General features: G+C 41.2%; 1 protein-coding gene across 1 annotated transcript in view; it reads left to right on the top strand.

The window, feature by feature from the left end:
• The window catches only part of DNAH3 (dynein axonemal heavy chain 3), a 233,517-nt gene that overhangs the window by 57,372 nt on the left and 158,630 nt on the right, over positions 1–17,515 (top strand). Inside the window, exons 18-22 of the mRNA XM_043456022.1 lie at positions 768–979; positions 4,783–4,874; positions 12,494–12,608; positions 15,570–15,686; positions 17,104–17,283. Coding sequence (XP_043311957.1) covers positions 768–979; positions 4,783–4,874; positions 12,494–12,608; positions 15,570–15,686; positions 17,104–17,283 — 716 coding nt within the window. The remainder of the gene's footprint in view (positions 1–767; positions 980–4,782; positions 4,875–12,493; positions 12,609–15,569; positions 15,687–17,103; positions 17,284–17,515) is intronic.

Below are 17,515 nucleotides of genomic sequence, written 5' to 3'. Positions count from 1 at the left end.
TATGTGGGCTGATAAAGTGTTATTTATTAATGAAGTTATATGAATGAATCTATTTTTAGTCTCAGCAGCCCTGAAAGGAAAGTGTTTTTGAGTTAATTAGCAACATCATAATATGAGTTAATACTAATTTGAAATATCAAAGGAGAAGAAAGCAGCAGCGTGGAAAGACTGAATGTGAAACCCAAATGTTAAAAGATACCTGTGAAAGAAAAGGAGAAGAAAGTGAATATTTTGGCAAAGTTTTTTTTTTAAAGAGATGTCATTTTCTGCTTTAAATAATATCTATTTTTAAATAATTTTAACCTTACATAAAATCTGTCAGAACTGTACAGTTAACTCCCATGTCCCTATTCACCCACATTCTCCAGTTGTTAATATTTCACAGCATTTGTGGAACACCTTTTGATACTTCTATAATAGGACCTACAACTTACACTAATAATTGCTTCCATACTAACATTCTATGCCAGGCATTATATTAGCCACTTTACTTGTCTCATATAATTGTTACAGCTACCCTCCAAGGTACCTCCAAGGTACCCATTATTATCCCTGTGTCCCAGGTCTGGCTACCGAGGCTTAGAAAAGTTCAATCAGTATGCCCAAGGCTTCACTGGCTAGGTAGAGGTTTCAGACCAACTCCAAAGCTTGTGCTTATTAACAAAGTCATACCATAGACACAAGTCTAAATTCAGAGGATTAAGGTACATGTGATTAACACTATTTGGTGCTCTGACCTTTCTCCCACCCCATCTTTTCTATTTCAGGACCCCTCTTTCTACTGAATGCTGAGGAAATTGCAGAAGAAATAGGGAATATGTGGAGGACAATATACAAATTGACCAAGACCTTAGCAGACATGCCTGCACCGAGGCGCTTAGCAGAGAATGTGAAAATCAAGATTGATAAATTCAAGCAGCACATCCCTATCCTCACCATTTCCTGCAACCCAGGAATGAAAGACCGGCACTGGCAGCAGGTCCTTGTCACTGCCCCCTCCACCAGCCCATTTCTGGTCCCGATAGCCCTTTGGAAGGCAGGAACCATTAATGGGGCAAGATTCTTCTTTCTGAAAGGAGAATCTATCTACTTAAGGCCAAGAGAGTAGTAAAGGCGGTGATACCCTTCCTGTCTCTCCACATGAACAGGCTGATCCTTTTCTTTGGGGACCCCATTGCTGGTGGTTGAGTAGTCTAGCTAGTCCAGCTAGTGGCCACAAAAGCTCTCCTTATCTGCTTTCCTAAGCACATGGCTGCTCAGGGTCCTAAAGACAATAATGCTTAGTTGCTCAGTTGTGTCCGACTCTTTGGGGCCCAATGGACTATAACCTACCAGGCTCCCTCGTCCATGGAATTTTCCATGCAAGAATACTGAAGTGGGTTGCCATTTCCTACTCCAGGGGATCTTTCTGACCCAGGAGTCGAACCCTGGGTTCATTCATGTCTCTTTTGTCTCCTGCATTGGCAGGCAAATTCTTTACCACTAGCACCACCTGGGAATCCCCAAAAGATGATAAGGGTCTCGAATTACAATGAGAGGGGCCTGGATTTGTTCCTTGACCTAGGCTACACAAAAGAGAAAGTCTGTCTCTGGGGGATTCTAACGATGCCAAATGATTCCTACTTCAGCTTCATCATCCAGCAGGCTATGTTCAGAGATAATTTTGCACTGTTTCCTTCAGCCGTTTTGAGTCCATAAATGAGAATAATAAATATTCTCCCTGAAAACGATGGGATTTTTACAAGCAATCAAGTGTGAGGGTGACAAAAGTAGTGTGAATACTAATAAGAAAAAAAGGAAATTCACTGTGTTTCTAAAATAATCATCACATTCAAGACCTAGCAATAGCCTTGAAACATCTTCTACCAGGGAGTTGCTCTGTGTGGAGGCGGAGAGGAGACTGGCTCTCCCTACACAGATCCCTCCCTGACTGGGCCTGAAATTCTCTCTCTGAAAACCATGCACAAGACCAGGGACAGTGTCTCTATAAGCAGTCTGAGAGCACCCTTACTAGGAATACTGAAATTCAAGACATAAGCATAGGACATAAACAACAGAGCGAAGACATCTGGTAGACTTTGGGTCTTGAACTGCCTCAGCAGAGGGATCTTTACAGGACAGCTGCTTCACTAGGTACTCATGGGTGCCTCTCCCTGTGGGTCTAACCTGCCTAGAACTTTGACCCATTTAGAGAGTGAGGTAGCCAGATGCCCTCCAGCAGTGCTAGGCCTCTCCATGAGATGGCATTATAGAAAGTGTCCTCGTCAATGGCATTTAAACAGTGCTACAGGGGAGGCTCAGAAAGCCTTCCTCTCTCCATCTGCTGCTTCCCCTGTGATGATAGTATTCTCATAGTTGGGCACTTTAAAAACCCCAACCATTCCTAGACGTTAATAATTCTCACTTATAAGCCACTTAGATGGACAGATTGGGGGAGAAATTCCCTGGAATTAAAATAATAACAATAATAGCTAAAGTGTACTGAGTACCAACTATGTACTGAGTACTGTTATATACTTTATGTGGATTCTCTCATTTCATCTTCCCAACAATCCTCTGAAGAACAGTAAATTTCTCCATGGTCAGTGGAGGAAGCATTCTCAGTTCTAATTCTCAGTGCCAACTCAGGAGATCCTTGTTCACAGATTTGGCTCTGGCGGGGGTTCTGTAGGCTTTACCATCTGTAGCTCTCAAGGCTACAAAATGGATTTTCTAGGGCTGTGAGGTGGTGGTTTTGAGATTTCTGACCATTTCCCAGAACTTAAGCAGGAAAGGCTAGTGTCCATGTTTGAAACGTAGACTTTATTGCTGCTGGGGTTTAAAACAGGATAGAACAGGTAACGCTGCTCTGATATGTAACAAAGCTGACTCTCTAGGATGCTGCTGCCCAATGGAAATAATAAGCATGCATTTAATTTTGAAGTTTCTAGTAGGCACATTTTTAAAAGTATAAACAGGTGAAATAAATTGTGAATATGTTTAACCAAACATGTCTAAAACATCATTAGTTCAATAGATAATCAATATAAAAATGTAAATGTGATCTCTCTTTGAAATATGGCATGCTTTTATAAAACTCCAGCACATTTCGATATGAATTAGTTGCATTTCAAGTTCTCAATAACTACAGGGGGTTAGTGGCTACATATTCGATAGTTTAACTTCAGGCTCTTAGAATTAGAAAACCAGATGCCTTTTTAATCTATATAATTAACAAAAGCAATTTAAAAATAAAACTACGAATCTCTGAGTCTTTCATAGGCCAAGTGCTATGCCTAGTGCTTTACACAGTTATGTCATTTAACCCTAGAGATGTATTGTTCTAAGATCATACTTGCAGAATTAGAGAATAAATGAGAGCCCAGAGCCACCAGAAACAATTGTGCAATTTGTTCTTGAGGGAATGCTATATTTGTGCCCTGCAGCTTGAATTGTACTTTCTAGAGTTATGCAGTATATAATCTGTACAACTATACCTAGAAGACCTATAGGAAACACTGATGTGTGGTGGATGAGAGATTTGGCATCAGAATTAGATCCAAGTCCCAATTCTGAAATGGCTGTTATGATCTATTATTATGATCTATTAGCTAAATGGTCATAAACAAGATACTGAATTTCTTTGTCTTGGTTTCCTTTTGTGTAAAATGGGAATAATAATGTATTAGTACCTTCCTCACCTTGTTGGGAGAATGAAGGAAGTACATAAAGCTCTTACAACAGTGCCTATCACATGGTAAGCCCTCAGTAATGGTGCTTTTGTTATTTCCGTTACCTCAGTGGTCCTTCAGGTGATCTCAGAACCCAGATTGGAAGCTGTTTGAATTGGGTGATTCACTCATGCTTTCATTCCACAAGTGCTTATTGATGCTACATTCCAGGCCCCAGGGACACAGGGCTGAATAAGACAGAACCTGATGCAACTTTCATATCCCTTCCTGCTCTGATATTCTTTAGTCCTACTGGAGCTGGACAGATACAAAACTGGGCAATAGGGAAGGTGTTTTACAGAGCTTCATTTCCCCAACCCACGTGTTCTTCTTGAGCACACATAACCCTCATGCTGCCCAGATCTCTCAATCCCTATAAAAGTGTTCAAAAGCCATCAGAGACTTCACCAAAGACTGTTCACAGGGATATTTTCACTTAAAAGATAAGGTTGGGCAATATTTACAACAAAGGAATGGGCATAACAAGTGCTAACATTTCCAATCAGTTAGTACACAGAGTTGGAAGGAAGATTTTCCTCTTTCCCAGCAACCTCAGATCACAGAATTTGGGAATCTGCCCGTCCCATGTCCTCATGACTTCCTCCTTTTATTCAGCACATCCAGCAGCTTCTGAGCATGAACCACATTTTGCCCTGGTTCACTGCCTGGGAGCCCAAAACCAGACCTAGTTGTGAGGACTGTTAGGTAGTGTGGGACCTGTAAGGTGCCCACATGTTTGCATTATGCCAAGTTCTGGTGGGAGAACAACCCCCAGTAGACCAGACACAATGCAGGCGGGGCCCTAGGCTGCCTCCCAGATCCTTAGACCTGCACCGTCCAATTCGATAGCCACTTGCTACACTCAGCTATTTAAACATAAATGAGTAAAATTAAATACAATTTGAAAATCAGTTCCTCAGTGACATTAGCCACCATCTCAGGGTTCACCAGCTGAATGTGACTGGTGGCTCCTGTGCTAGACAGCACAGCTATAGAACATTTCAGTCATCACAAGAAGTCTACTGAACATCACTAATTTGGGCAATACACACTTGTTTTTTTCTCTTTGCAGATCAGTGAGATTGTTGGCTATGAAATAAAGCCCACTGAAACAACTTGTCTCTCAAATATGCTGGAATTTGGATTTGGCAAATTCATTGAAAAGTAAGACTTCTCCTTTCAGAAAGTTTTTTGGTCAAGCTATCTATAATTTCCTACAGTTGTGTGACTCAATGGCCATATAGCAGGCTACATTTCTCATTCTGGTTTAGGATAACCTCTATTTCAGCTGACTAGCAGCTGGTGAAACTTTCATCTCCACCTGTGGAGTTTCTGTTTTTTGTTTAATATTTATTTATTTGGCTGTGCAGGGTCTTAGTTGCAGGATCTTTGATCTTTGTTGTGGCATGTGGGATCTTTAGTTGCAGCATGCACACTCTTAGTTGCATCATGTGGGATCTAGTTCCCTGACCAGACATTGAACCCAGCCCCTTGCATTGGAAGCGCAGAGTCTTAGCCACCGGACCACCTAGGGAAGTCCCTCCAGTTGCAAAGTTGATGTCAGATTATGACTAGAAAATTGAGTTAGAGATTCTATTTCAAAAATAAAATTTTTTAAAGAGTTCTTTGACCTGAGCTCCAAGTCCAGCTAGACTTTGGGCAAGACCATAGAACCTTTCTGGGCCTCAGTTTTCTCCTTGTTAAACAAACAACAGCAATAAACAGGAGGGGCTTTCTGAGCTAAATGAAATATGGTCAAATGAGAGATCTCTTCACTTGCTTTCTCTCCTTCTCCAAATGCCCCTGGAGTTTGCATGGGAGAATTTGTACTATTGGAACTGCTGTTTTTATGACCAGAGGGTCTCAGAACCCTGTTTGTTTTTCCATACTTCCTTCAGGGTGATGGGTGGGGTGATGTGCTCCTGAGACTAAAGACCCTGTTATGCAACTGGGTTTGGGCTCACTCAACACACATGGTTCTCAGACTGTGACCCCAGTCCAGCTGCATCAGCGTCACCAGTGAACTTGTTAGAAATGCACATTCTCAGGCACCACCCCAATTTGTTCAATCAGAAATTCAGGGGACAAGCACTGCAATCTGTGCTTTTTTTTTTTTTTTTTCAATCTGTGTTTTAACAAATCCTCCAGGTCAGCACTGTGCAGTACAGGAGCAGCTTGCAACATGTGGCCTCTCATCCTTTGAAATGTAGCTATTCTGAATTTGATGCACTGAGTGTGTAAATATAGGCTGGACTCCAAAGATTTATTAAGAAAAAAAAGCAAAATACCTATTTTAAATAGTGATTATATGTTGAAATTATAATATTTGGGGTTTATTGTTGTTGTTGTTCAGTTGCTCAGTCATGTCTGACTCTTTGCAACCCCATGGACTGCAGCACGCCAGGCTTCCCTGTCCTCCATTGTCTCCCAGAGTTTGCTCAAACCCACGTCCATTGAGTCAGTGATGCCATCCAACTATCTCATCCTCTGTCACCTGCTTCTTCTCTTGCCTTCCATCTTTCCCAGCATCAGGATCTTTTCCAATGAGTCAGCTCTTTGCATCAAGTAACCAAAGTATTGGAGCTTCAGCTTTAGCATCAATCCTTCCAATGAATATTCAGGACTGATTTCCTTCAGGATTGACTTGTTTGATCTCCTTGCTGTCCAAGGGACCCTCCAGAGTCTTCTCCAGCACCACAGCTCGAAAGCATCAATTCTTTGATGCTCAGCCTTTTGTATGGTCCAACTCTCACATCCATACAGGACTACTGGAAAAATCTTAGCTTTGACTAGACAGACCTTTGTCAGCAAAGTTATGTCTCTGCTTTTTAAATCTCTGTCCAGGTTCATCATAGCTTTTCTTCCAAGGAGCAAATGTCTCTTAATTTCATGGCTGAGTCACCATCTGCAGTGATTTTGGAGCCCATGAAAATAAAGCCTGTCACTGTTTCCACTGTTTCCCCACCTATTTGCCATGAAGTGATGGGACCGGATGCCATGATCTTAGTTTTTTGAATGTTGAGTTTTAAGCCAGATTTTTCACTCTCCTCTTTCACTTTCATCAAGAGGCTTTTAGTTCATCTTCACTTTCTGCCTTTAAGGTGGTCTCATCTGCATATCTGAGATTATTGATATTTCTCCTGGCAATCTTGATTTCTTGAGTTAAATAAAATAGTTTCTTTTTAACTTGTGTTAAATTGGGTACCAGAAACTTTGAAATAACTTATGTGGCTCATGTTATATTTCAAATGGACAGTGCTGCTCTAGCGATAATGATGCTTGCTAAAATTTGAAAGCTCCTCCTTCAGAATGGGTCAGAACAAGTCTAATCTAAGGTCCTTCCAGGCCCCCAAATCTATCTGCCGCTGAATGCTCTGATAACTCCCCAATACCACCACTACTATCCCTTTGTAAGGAGCAAGCCTAGAGACACATGCTTTGTTTTTTATGTTTTTATTGTAGAATAGTTGATTTACAATGTTGTGTTACTTTCTGCTGTAGTACTTTCTGATTCAGCAAAGTGAATCAGTTATAATACACATACATCCACTGTGTTCTAGATTCTTTTCCCATATAGGTAATTACAGAATATTGAGTTTCCTGTGCTATACAGTAGGTTCTTACTAGTTATTTTACATATAATAGTGTGTATATCCCAATCTCCCAATTTATTCCCTTTTCCCTCTGGTAATCATAAGATTGTTTTCTAAATCTGTGACTCTGTTTCTGTTTTGTAAGTAAGTTCACTTGTATTATTGTTTTAGATTCCACATATAAACAATGTGGAATATATATAAGCAATATCACCAATATAAGCAATATCATACAAGTTCAGTTCAGTTCAGTTTAGTCACTCAGTCATGTCCAACTCTTTGTGACCCCATGACCACAGCACGCCAGGCCTCCCTGTCCATCACCAACTGCCAGAGTCCACCAAACCCATGTCCTTTGAGTTGGTAATGCCATCCAATCATCTCATCCTCTGTCGTCCCCTTCTCCTCCCGCCCTCAATCTTTCCCAGCATCAGGGTCTTTTCAAATGAGTTAGCTCTTCACATCAGGTGGCCAAAGTATTGGAGTTTCAGCTTCAACATCAGTCCTTCCAGTGAACACCCAGGACTTATCTCCTTTAGGATGGACTGGTTGGATCTCCTTGCAGTCCAAGGGACTCAAGAGTCTTCTCCAACACCACAGTTCAAAAGCATCAATTCTTCGGTGCTCAGCTTTCTTTATAGGCCAACTCTCACATCCATACATGACTACTGGAAAAACCATACCCTTGACTAGACGGACCTTTGTGGACAAAGTAATGTCTCTGCTTTTTAATATGCTGTCTAGATTGGTCATAACTTTCCTTCCAAGGGGTAAGAGTCTTTTAATTTCATGGTTGCAATCACCATCTGCAGTGATTTTAGAGCCCCGAAAAATAGTCAGCCACTGTTTCCCCATCTATTTGCCATGAAGTGATGGGACCAGATGCCATGATCTTAGTTTTATGAATGTTGAGCTTTAAGCCAACTTTTTCACTCTCCTCTTTCACTTTCATCAAGAGGCTCTTTAGTTCTTCACTTTCTGCCATAAGGGTGGTGTCATCTGCATATCTGAGGTTATTGATATTTCTTCTGGCAATCTTGATTCCAGCTTGTGCTTCTTCCAGCTCAGCATTTTTTTTTTTTTTTTTAATTTTTTTATTAGTTGGAGGCTAATTACTTCACAACATTTCAGTGGGTTTTGTCATACATTGATATGAATCAGCCATAGATTTACACTTATTCCCCATCCCGATCCCCCCTCCCACCTCCCTCTCCACCCGATTCCTCTGGGTCTTCCCAGTGCACCAGGCCCGAGCACTTGTCTCATGCATCCCACCTGGGCTGGTGATCTGTTTCACCATAGATAGTATACATGCTGTTCTTTTGAAACATCCCACCCTCACCTTCTCCCACAGAGTTCAAAAGTCTGTTCTGTATTTCTGTGTCTCTTTTTCTGTTTTGCATATAGGGTTATCGTTACCATCTTTCTAAATTCCATATATATGTGTTAGTATGCTGTAATGTTCTTTATCTTTCTGGCTTACTTCACTCTGTATAAGGGGCTCCAGTTTCATCCATCTCATTAGGACTGATTCAAATGAATTCTTTTTAATGGCTGAGTAATATTCCATGGTGTATATGTACCACAGCTTCCTTATCCATTCATCTGCCCAGCTCAGCATTTCTTATGATGTACTCTGCATATAAGTTAAATAAGCAGGGTGACAATATACAGCCTTGACGTACTCCTTTTCCTATTTGGAACCAGTCTGTTGTTCGATATCCAGTTCTAACTGTTGCTTGCTGACCTGCATACAGGCTTCTCAAGAGGCAGGTCAGGTGGTCTGGTATTCCCATCTCCTTCAGAATTTTCCACATCTTATTGTGATCCACACAGTCAAAGGCTTTGGCATAGTCAATAGAGCAGAAATAGATGTTTTTCTGAAACTCTCTTGCTTTTTTGATGATCCAGCGGATGTTGGCAATTTGATCTCTGATTCCTGTGCCTTTTCTAAAACCAGCTTGAACATTTGGAAGTTCATGGTTCATGTATTGCTGAAGCCTGGCATGGAGAATTTTGAGCATTACTTTACTAGCATGTGAGATGAGTGCAGTTGTGCAGTAGTTTGAGCATTCTTTGGCATTGCCTTTCTTTGGGATTGGACACATGCATTTTTACCAGGTTTATGTAATTTTATCAAAGGACCTCATTTTCCCCAGTAAGATGTTCCCAAGAAATAGCAGCTCTAGAGCAATTATGCTGCACTGAGTATTTTATATGCATTAGCCAACTTATCCATCACAACAACCTAATATTCTAGCTAATTTTAGTCATGTTTTACAGATGAGAAAATGAATTGATTAGAGAAATAAAGTAATGATCCAGAGGTCATAAGAACCAAGACCTGAGCCCAGGCTATCTGACTTCAGAGCCTTAATGTTTCTCTTTACTGCCCGAAAAGATAAACCCTCCTCCGGAGGCAGAGACTGAGCTAATACACAGCATTCTACCACGCTTCTTGCCACCGTGCTCATTTGTGACAAATCCAGAAGTGGTAATGCCTTGGTCAAGTTGTTAACCTCTCTGTGCCCGGTCTCCTTATCTGTAAAATAGAAATAATAATAGTAGCTAGGTGATCAAGAGTTATTGTGAGGCTTATGAGATAAGGCATGTAACCTGAACTGACTTAATGTCTAAGTTCTCAGCTACCACCTATTAGTGAGGTGTGGTGCCCTCTATATCCCACTCTCTGTAGTTAAGGTACTTTTATCACAGCCCACAGTTAGGGGGCTTCCCTGGTGGCTCAGACAATATAAGAATCTGCAATGCCGGAGACCCAGATTTGATCTCTGAGTCGGGAAGATCTCCTGGAGAAGGGAATGGCTACCCACTCCAGTATTCTTGCCTGGAGAATTCCATGAACAGAGGAGGCTACAGTCCATGGGGTCACAAAGAGTCAGACATGACTGAGTGACTAACAGTGCATTTGGATAAGGTCAATTTGATATACTTCATGGACTGCCAACCTTATTAATCCCTTCCTGCAATTATCTGCATAATCATAAGTCATAAGGCACATTTCCTAGCATTTTGCCTTATTTAATTATACCAAAACCCTTGATATGGGCAAATGGGGACTGAAGGCCTGTCAAGTGACTTGGTCACAGCCATACTTCCAGCCTATTTGTCCCATACTCATCTGGGTTGACACCTGCCTTTATTATTCTCCATATGCTCACTCATTTTAGTTGTGTCCTGAGAAGGTCACATTTAGGATGGTGACCGTGCTGCTGAGGTGTTCCTCTGGCATTATCCATGCCTCTTCTACTTCCGTATATGAGGCTAAATTTGGGTTTTCAGCTCAATTCAGTTGCCCTGTTTGGCTGACCACATGTTAGCAGTTCTGTTGCTCCTCTGATAGAGAGGGCAGAAAGCACACAGTTGGGGAGGAAGAAACACTGGATTAGGAGTCAGAGGAACTGTGTCTAGACCTGGTTCTGGCACTCCGCAGCTGTGTATGTGGCTTTGGACATGTCACTTGCTTCCTCTGGGCTTCAGTTTGCTGAAGTGTAAGTAAAGACCAGATGCATACAATGAAAGACAGTGCTGAGGCAGAAAGAATAATCCCTCCTTTTCCCTCCAAAAACTTTGTTTCCCAGTTCTTCAGTCACACCTGGATTTAGCTCTCCTGCAGAAAGAAGAAGAAAGGAATTTATCTTCTCCTTCTCTCACTATGTCCCTCTTTCTATGGAACAGAGGGGCTGTTCCATGGATGGGCCCAATGCATCAGGAAAATAGCAGATAGGTTTTCAAAAAGTATGGACAGAAAGTGGAGACAAAGCCATTGTATAAATTAACAGAAGTTCTAAGATCTGAATAAGAAGTCAATAATAAATCGAACCTGTGTCTCTTAAGTCTCCTGCACTGGCAGGCAGGTTCTTTACCATTAGTACCACCTGGGAAGCCCAATAATTCTGAAGTAAACAGGAATAATAAGGAGTAAATGACAATGGGATAAAGGTCTTGTTTTAATGCTTAAACTAGTGGTTCTCAACTGGGGATGCCCACCCCCAGGGGATACTTGGCAATACCTGGAGACATTTTTGGTTGGTGCAACTGGCTAGGGGTGAGGACTAGGGCAGTCAGCTACTGGTATCTAGTGGGTTGAGGCCAAGGATGCTACTAAACAGCCTGCAGTGCACCGGACAGCCACTCACAACAAAGAATATCTCCCTGTACTAGTTTTCTAGTGCTGCTATAACAAATACCATAGTCCGATTGGTTTGGTAAACAACACAAATTTACTTTCTCACAATTGTAGGTTTGAAGTCTAAGATCAAAGGGTTTTTTTTTTTTTATTTTGGTGGGGGGAAGGGCTGAGGATAGGGACTGAGGGCTGGGATTTGGTTTCTTCTGAGGCCTCTCTCCTTGACTTGCAAATGACTGCTTTCTCCCTGTGTCTTCACATGATCTTCCCTCTATGTATATATCTTAATCTCCTCTTCTAATAAAGATACCAGTCATTGGTCCAGTGGCTAACACTTCACGCTCCCAATGCAAGAGGCCCAGGTTCAATCCATGGTTGGAGAACCAAGATCCAACATGCCACAACTAAAGACCTGACCCAGCTAAATAAATAATTTTTTAAAAAATGATACCAGTCATATTGGATTGGACCCACCTTAATGACCTTATTTTAATTTAACTACATCTTTAAAGACTTATTTGGGCTTCCCAGGTGGCACTAGTGGTAAAGAACCCACCTGCCAATGCAGAAGACATAAGAGACGTGGGTTCAGTCACTGGTCAGGAGGATTTCCTGGAGGAGGGCATGGCAACCCACTCCAGTATTCTTGCCTGGAGAATCCCATGGACAGAGGAGCCTGGCAGGCTGCAGTCTATAGGGTCACACAGAGTCAAACACAACTGAAGTGACTTAGCACACAAAGAACTATTTATGTCCAAACGGGATAACTTACATTATGAGGTACTGGAGGTTAAGACTTTAATATGATTTTTGGAGAGATACAATTCAGCCTTTAATATAGCCCCAACAGTCAATAGTGCCAAGGGTAAAGATACCCTGCAAAACATTGGAGATAACTGGTAAATATTCGAGTAGGATGGTAAACTTTTTGTTAAAATTAAAGGCTTTTTAAATCTCTCTAATGGCTGAGCTTGAAATTCCTCCTTTGATGTATTTTTGATGCCTCCTCTGTTGATGTTACTACCACTCTGTCTTCTCTTTAGACTGGAGCCCATCGGTGCAGCTGCCAGTAAGGAGTACTCCCTGGAGAAAAACTTGGAGAAAATGAAGTTAGACTGGGTTAACATGACGTTCAACTTTGTGAAGTACAGGGACACTGTGAGTCTCAGTCCAACAGTTCAGCCCCCTGAGAGCAGCCCATTTATTATGTAGTAAATTACAGAAGGGATTCATTTCAAAATTGCAAGAGAACTCAAGGAAGAAGGATCTCTAATCTGTCTTAAAATTTTTTATTGATACATAATTGACATATAACACTTGTAAGTTTAAAGTATACAATGTGTTGATTTAATACTTTTATGTATTGCACTGATTACCATCCAATATGATTACCATTAACACCCCTATCATGTCACATACCTATCCTTTCCTTTTTGTGGTAGGATAATTAAGGTCTAGTCTTAGCAGCTTTGAAGTTTTTAATACAGTATTGTCGTCTATAACCACTATGCTGTTGCATTAGATTGTTTCCTCCTATCTGCCTTCCTGTGCCAGTCAGCCTTCATTCCAGACACCATGGAGGGATGCATTTTCAAATGAGAAAGACCTTTTAATTCAGAGCAACAAGCTTTCTGTTGAAAAGGAGCTGAACAGCCTCCTGAATTAGCATCTCCCAGGGAAGGCACCCCAGTTCCCTCAGAAATATAACTGAGGTAGACAGTGCTCAGCCATTCTCAAGTGTTATTAAGTGCAGGAGTCACTTGAGAGTCTTTCTAAAGTGCAGGTTCTGATCCAGCAAGTTTAAGCTGGGTCCCGAGGTTCTGCAATTCCAGCAAGCTCCCAGGTAATTCTGAAGCTGTGGTCTCTGGACCACATTTTGAAGAGCAAGGCTGTACACTTTATTTTCACTGGCGCTTCTAGAAAATATATAAGTTCATAGAGTGCATAAACCTGAAGGGTATGCTCAGCCATCTTCAGAGGCTGGCTTGCTCTTGCGGTGAGCCATGGGAAGGAAGGCTTGCTGCTTAGGTGAGGCAACAGGCAGAAACTCATACACTGCAGGCCATCGACTCTTTAAGCAGTGCTTCTCAAACCTAATACTCTTTCTGGTCACTCAGTTCCAATGTGCGTGTGTTGGGAGTGGCTGGGGAGGGTTCCCATACTACCATGCAGTATATGACACCAGCTGGGTGCTTTACAATTCAATTCAATTGTAAGTAGACACTATCTACCCAGAGATTCTATAGGTTAAGACTACAAGAGTGTCAATTCCCCTCACCCCTGACTTCAGATGCCAGTCTCAAGCCCAGGTTATCATGCTTCTGACTGACCAGCTATAGATTGGAGGTCCCTCCTTGGGTTCATTTAATTTGTTAGAACTCAGAGATAGTTTACTGGATTATTATAAAAGGATATAGGACCCAGAAACAGCTAGATGGAATAACTAGGGCAAGGTATGGGGAGGTGGTGTGGCACTTCCATGTTCTTTCTGAGCATGCCACTCACCCAGATCTCATGTTCACCAACTCAGAAGCTCTCTGACCCCTCTCCTTTTGAGTTTTTATAAAGGCTTCTTTACTTTGGCATAATTGACCAAATCATTGGCCACTGGTAATTGAACTCAGTCTCCATCCCCGTTCCCCTGCCAGGAGACAGGTTGGTGGACTAAAAATTCCAACCCTCTCATCACAGGGCTGACTCTCCTGACAACCAACTCCTCACCTTAGATGTGGTACAAAAGCCACCTCATTAAGAAAACAAAATCTCTGTCATCCCTTAGGAAATTCCAAGGGTTTTAGGAGCTGTGCCAACAACAGGGACAGAGGCCAAATATCTGTCTTACTAAAAATCACAGTGTCACTCTGGCCTGGGATTCTGTATTTTTAAGGCACCCCTGACTTTTCTAAAGTGCAGTGTGGGTTGAGAACTAAAACCCTAAAGGCTCTCATACTTCCCCCTCTCCAGGCTGCATGTCATCCTTTGTGACTTCTTTTCCTCTTTCTCTCAATGCCTTGATTTCACTTGATTAACAACTGTAGACAAGTCAATGGAAGGGAGGAGAACTGGGGGCCTCTCCCAGCAAGACCAGGCCAAAAGGTGTTACGTGATCTGATTGGATTAGATAGTTAGAGGCTTTGGGGCTGAGTTGAGTTAAGCTGAGGAACCTGATAACAGCTCAGTTACTTCTGGCCAGTCTTCAGAGTTTTTGATTGAATATAGACAATGGTCAACAGCAAAATGAGAATCAAGGTACCGCTTTATTAAATAGCTGGACACACCTCCCACTACAGAGCTACTGGTAAAAGGTGGATGAGAGAATATATTCTAGCTCCAAATTAACCACCCAGATGTAAGCCTGAAGGAAGTGAAAATAGTAAGAAAGACCAGATCTACCACAGGGGGACAGCCCCTATCAGCTTGCTTGCCACATGGCCCAAGAAGAAAAGTCCATGTACAAGGGCTAACTTTTAAGATATAGTAACCCTAACTACTAGCAAAATATGCCAAATAATTATTTAGTCAGAGGTTCCCAAACTTTCTTGGTTCATGGTGCTGTTGGTATCCGAGTACTTTTAAAATGGTTCCCTTCCCCAGTCCAAAAGAAATACTTAACAGCTTTGCTTATGAAGTAACTGAGTTCAGACAACTTAAATATTTGTGCCCCATCAATTTAATAACTGAAAAAAGTACATATAAATTAAAATAAAATATTTGTATTTTACTTGAAAATAACTGAAGTTGTTTGCTGTAGTGCCCTGGGGCACATGGTTTGGGAATCAAACCTAATCTAAGCAGATTAGCAGTTGATTCTACCTGAGGGAGCCAGGAAAACAAGTGAACAGAAAATCAGAAACACAGAGAAGAAGACAGAACTTTTTCTCCCCCAGACAGCTGATACTAGTTGCAGATCTAAGTTTGGACCATATTTGATTTCTGCAAAGGAGGTAGAAAAGTCTTTAAGAATATTTTCAAAGTAGAAAATAGAAAACTGTCTCTCCTGTAAGACATAGTGTCCCAGAAAGGTGGAGATCTGAGCTGTGAGTCCTTTGGGGATCAGTATGAAAAGTTGTGGGAAAGAGGTCTTGTGATTTTAACAGGGTGGGTCATTTTTATTTGCAGGATACAAGCATCCTGTGTGCAGTTGATGACATTCAACTGTTACTTGATGATCACGTGATAAAAACCCAGACCATGTGTGGCTCTCCATTTGTCAAACCAATAGAAACTGAATGCCGGGTAAGAGGAAATGAGATTGAATGTTTTGTGATGGCCCATTAGCTCTGGGTTTCTTAGAGGAGCAGAACATTTTTGTTTTTACTTTTTGACCATACCATGAGGCATGTAGAATTTAGCTCCCCAACCAGGGATCTAACCCATGCCCCCTGTAGTGGAAGCGTGGAGTCTTAACCACTGGACTGCAAGGAAGTCCTAGAAGATGTTTAAGTTCAATTAAAAAGAAAACCCACTTTCTCTTGATAAAAAGCAGCAACAACAAAAGACTGAAAGTATTAGCCACTCAGTCATGTCCGACTTGTGATCCCATGGACTGTAGCCCAACCAGGCTCCTCTGTCCATGGAATTCTCTAGACAAGAATACTGGAGTGAGTTGCCATTTCCTTCTCCAGGGAATATTCCCCACCCAGGGATTGAACCTGGGTCTCCCACATTATAGGCAGGCTCTTTACCAAGTAAGCCACCAGGGAAGCTTATAAAGACTGAAAGCAATAACCAAGTAAGCCTTTGTAACAATCTGGCAGTCTGAGCTTTTTCGACAGTCAGCTAAAAGAGAAGATAAGTGTTTTGAGTGCACCAAACAAAAATACTTTTGGAAAGTATCTTATCGGTTTTAGAAATCTAGAATGTACACTACTGGAGGTTAGCCTCCTTTGATCATTGTTTGTAGAAGTGGAATAGGCTAAGGACATAGACTGGAGCCAGACTGTCTGTGTTCAAATTCTGACTCTGTCTCTTACTGGTTGTGTGACTTCGGACCAGTTACTTGAATATGTCAGTTTCTGCATCTGTAAAGGAAGTTTTATAATAATGTCTCCCTCTTGAATCTGTTGGATTAAATTGGTTTTCACATACATAAAACACTCGGACCATCACTTGGCATGCAGTAAGCCTTAAAACTATTATTGTTATTGTTGTTTTTTAAGATGACCCTCAAAATCATGATTTTTTTAATTCCTTTTTAGGCTTTTATTATTATTATTATTCCTTTTTAGACTTTTTAAAAAATTATTCCTTGTTTTTTTTTATTATTCCTTTTATTATTCCTGTTTTTTTAAATTATTCCTTAAAAAGTTAAGGTGAATCTTAACTTTTTAACTATCTCTTTCAGGATGCTTTCCAGTGTAAAGTTTTTAAACAAGCTTGTAGCAGAGCTGATGCTTTCAGTTAATTAGCAGCATTGTTGTTGTTGTGATTATTCCACTAGGAACTCTGTAAGGATAAGGAATCTTGTTTTCTCTTTCATTGCTGTATCCACTTTGCCTAGAAGAGTGACCAGGACATAGGGGTCACTCAGTAAGTATTTGTGGAACAAATGAATGACTGAATAAGTTAATGAATGCATCCATTTGTTTAGCCAGTGGGTCTGTGATGCATAGGGGCATGTTAATGATTCAGATGTGAAATGCTAAATTTGCAGAAATGGGAAGAAAAGCTAGTTCGTGTGCAGGAAATTTTGGATGCCTGGTTAAAGTGCCAAGTCACTTGGCTGTACCTGGAACCAATCTTCAGTTCAGAGGACATCATAGCCCAGATGCCAGAAGAGGGCAGGAAATTTGCCATCGTTGATAATTACTGGAAATCACTTATGTCCCAAGCTGTGAGTTTTCACTCCCTAGCACATCTCACCATTGGGAATGTGGGATGCCATGTAGATGTTCCTCATTATACAATCCTACCATGTCCCTTGAAATCTAGAAGTAAACTGGATTTTACCTAAGCTGATTTTTGCAAATTCAATATCTTTATAATTTTTTAATTTCTGGTTATTTGTTATTAAAAATTCAAACATGGGAATAGGAAATATTAAAATTAGTGACCTTTTGAAGTCC

Source organism: Cervus canadensis, chromosome 32 (assembly GCF_019320065.1).
Source record: "Cervus canadensis isolate Bull #8, Minnesota chromosome 32, ASM1932006v1, whole genome shotgun sequence".
Classification (NCBI taxonomy): Eukaryota; Metazoa; Chordata; class Mammalia; order Artiodactyla; family Cervidae; genus Cervus; species Cervus canadensis.
The sequence above is the reverse complement of the archived record's forward strand: the minus strand, read 5'-3'. Positions and strand labels throughout refer to the sequence as shown.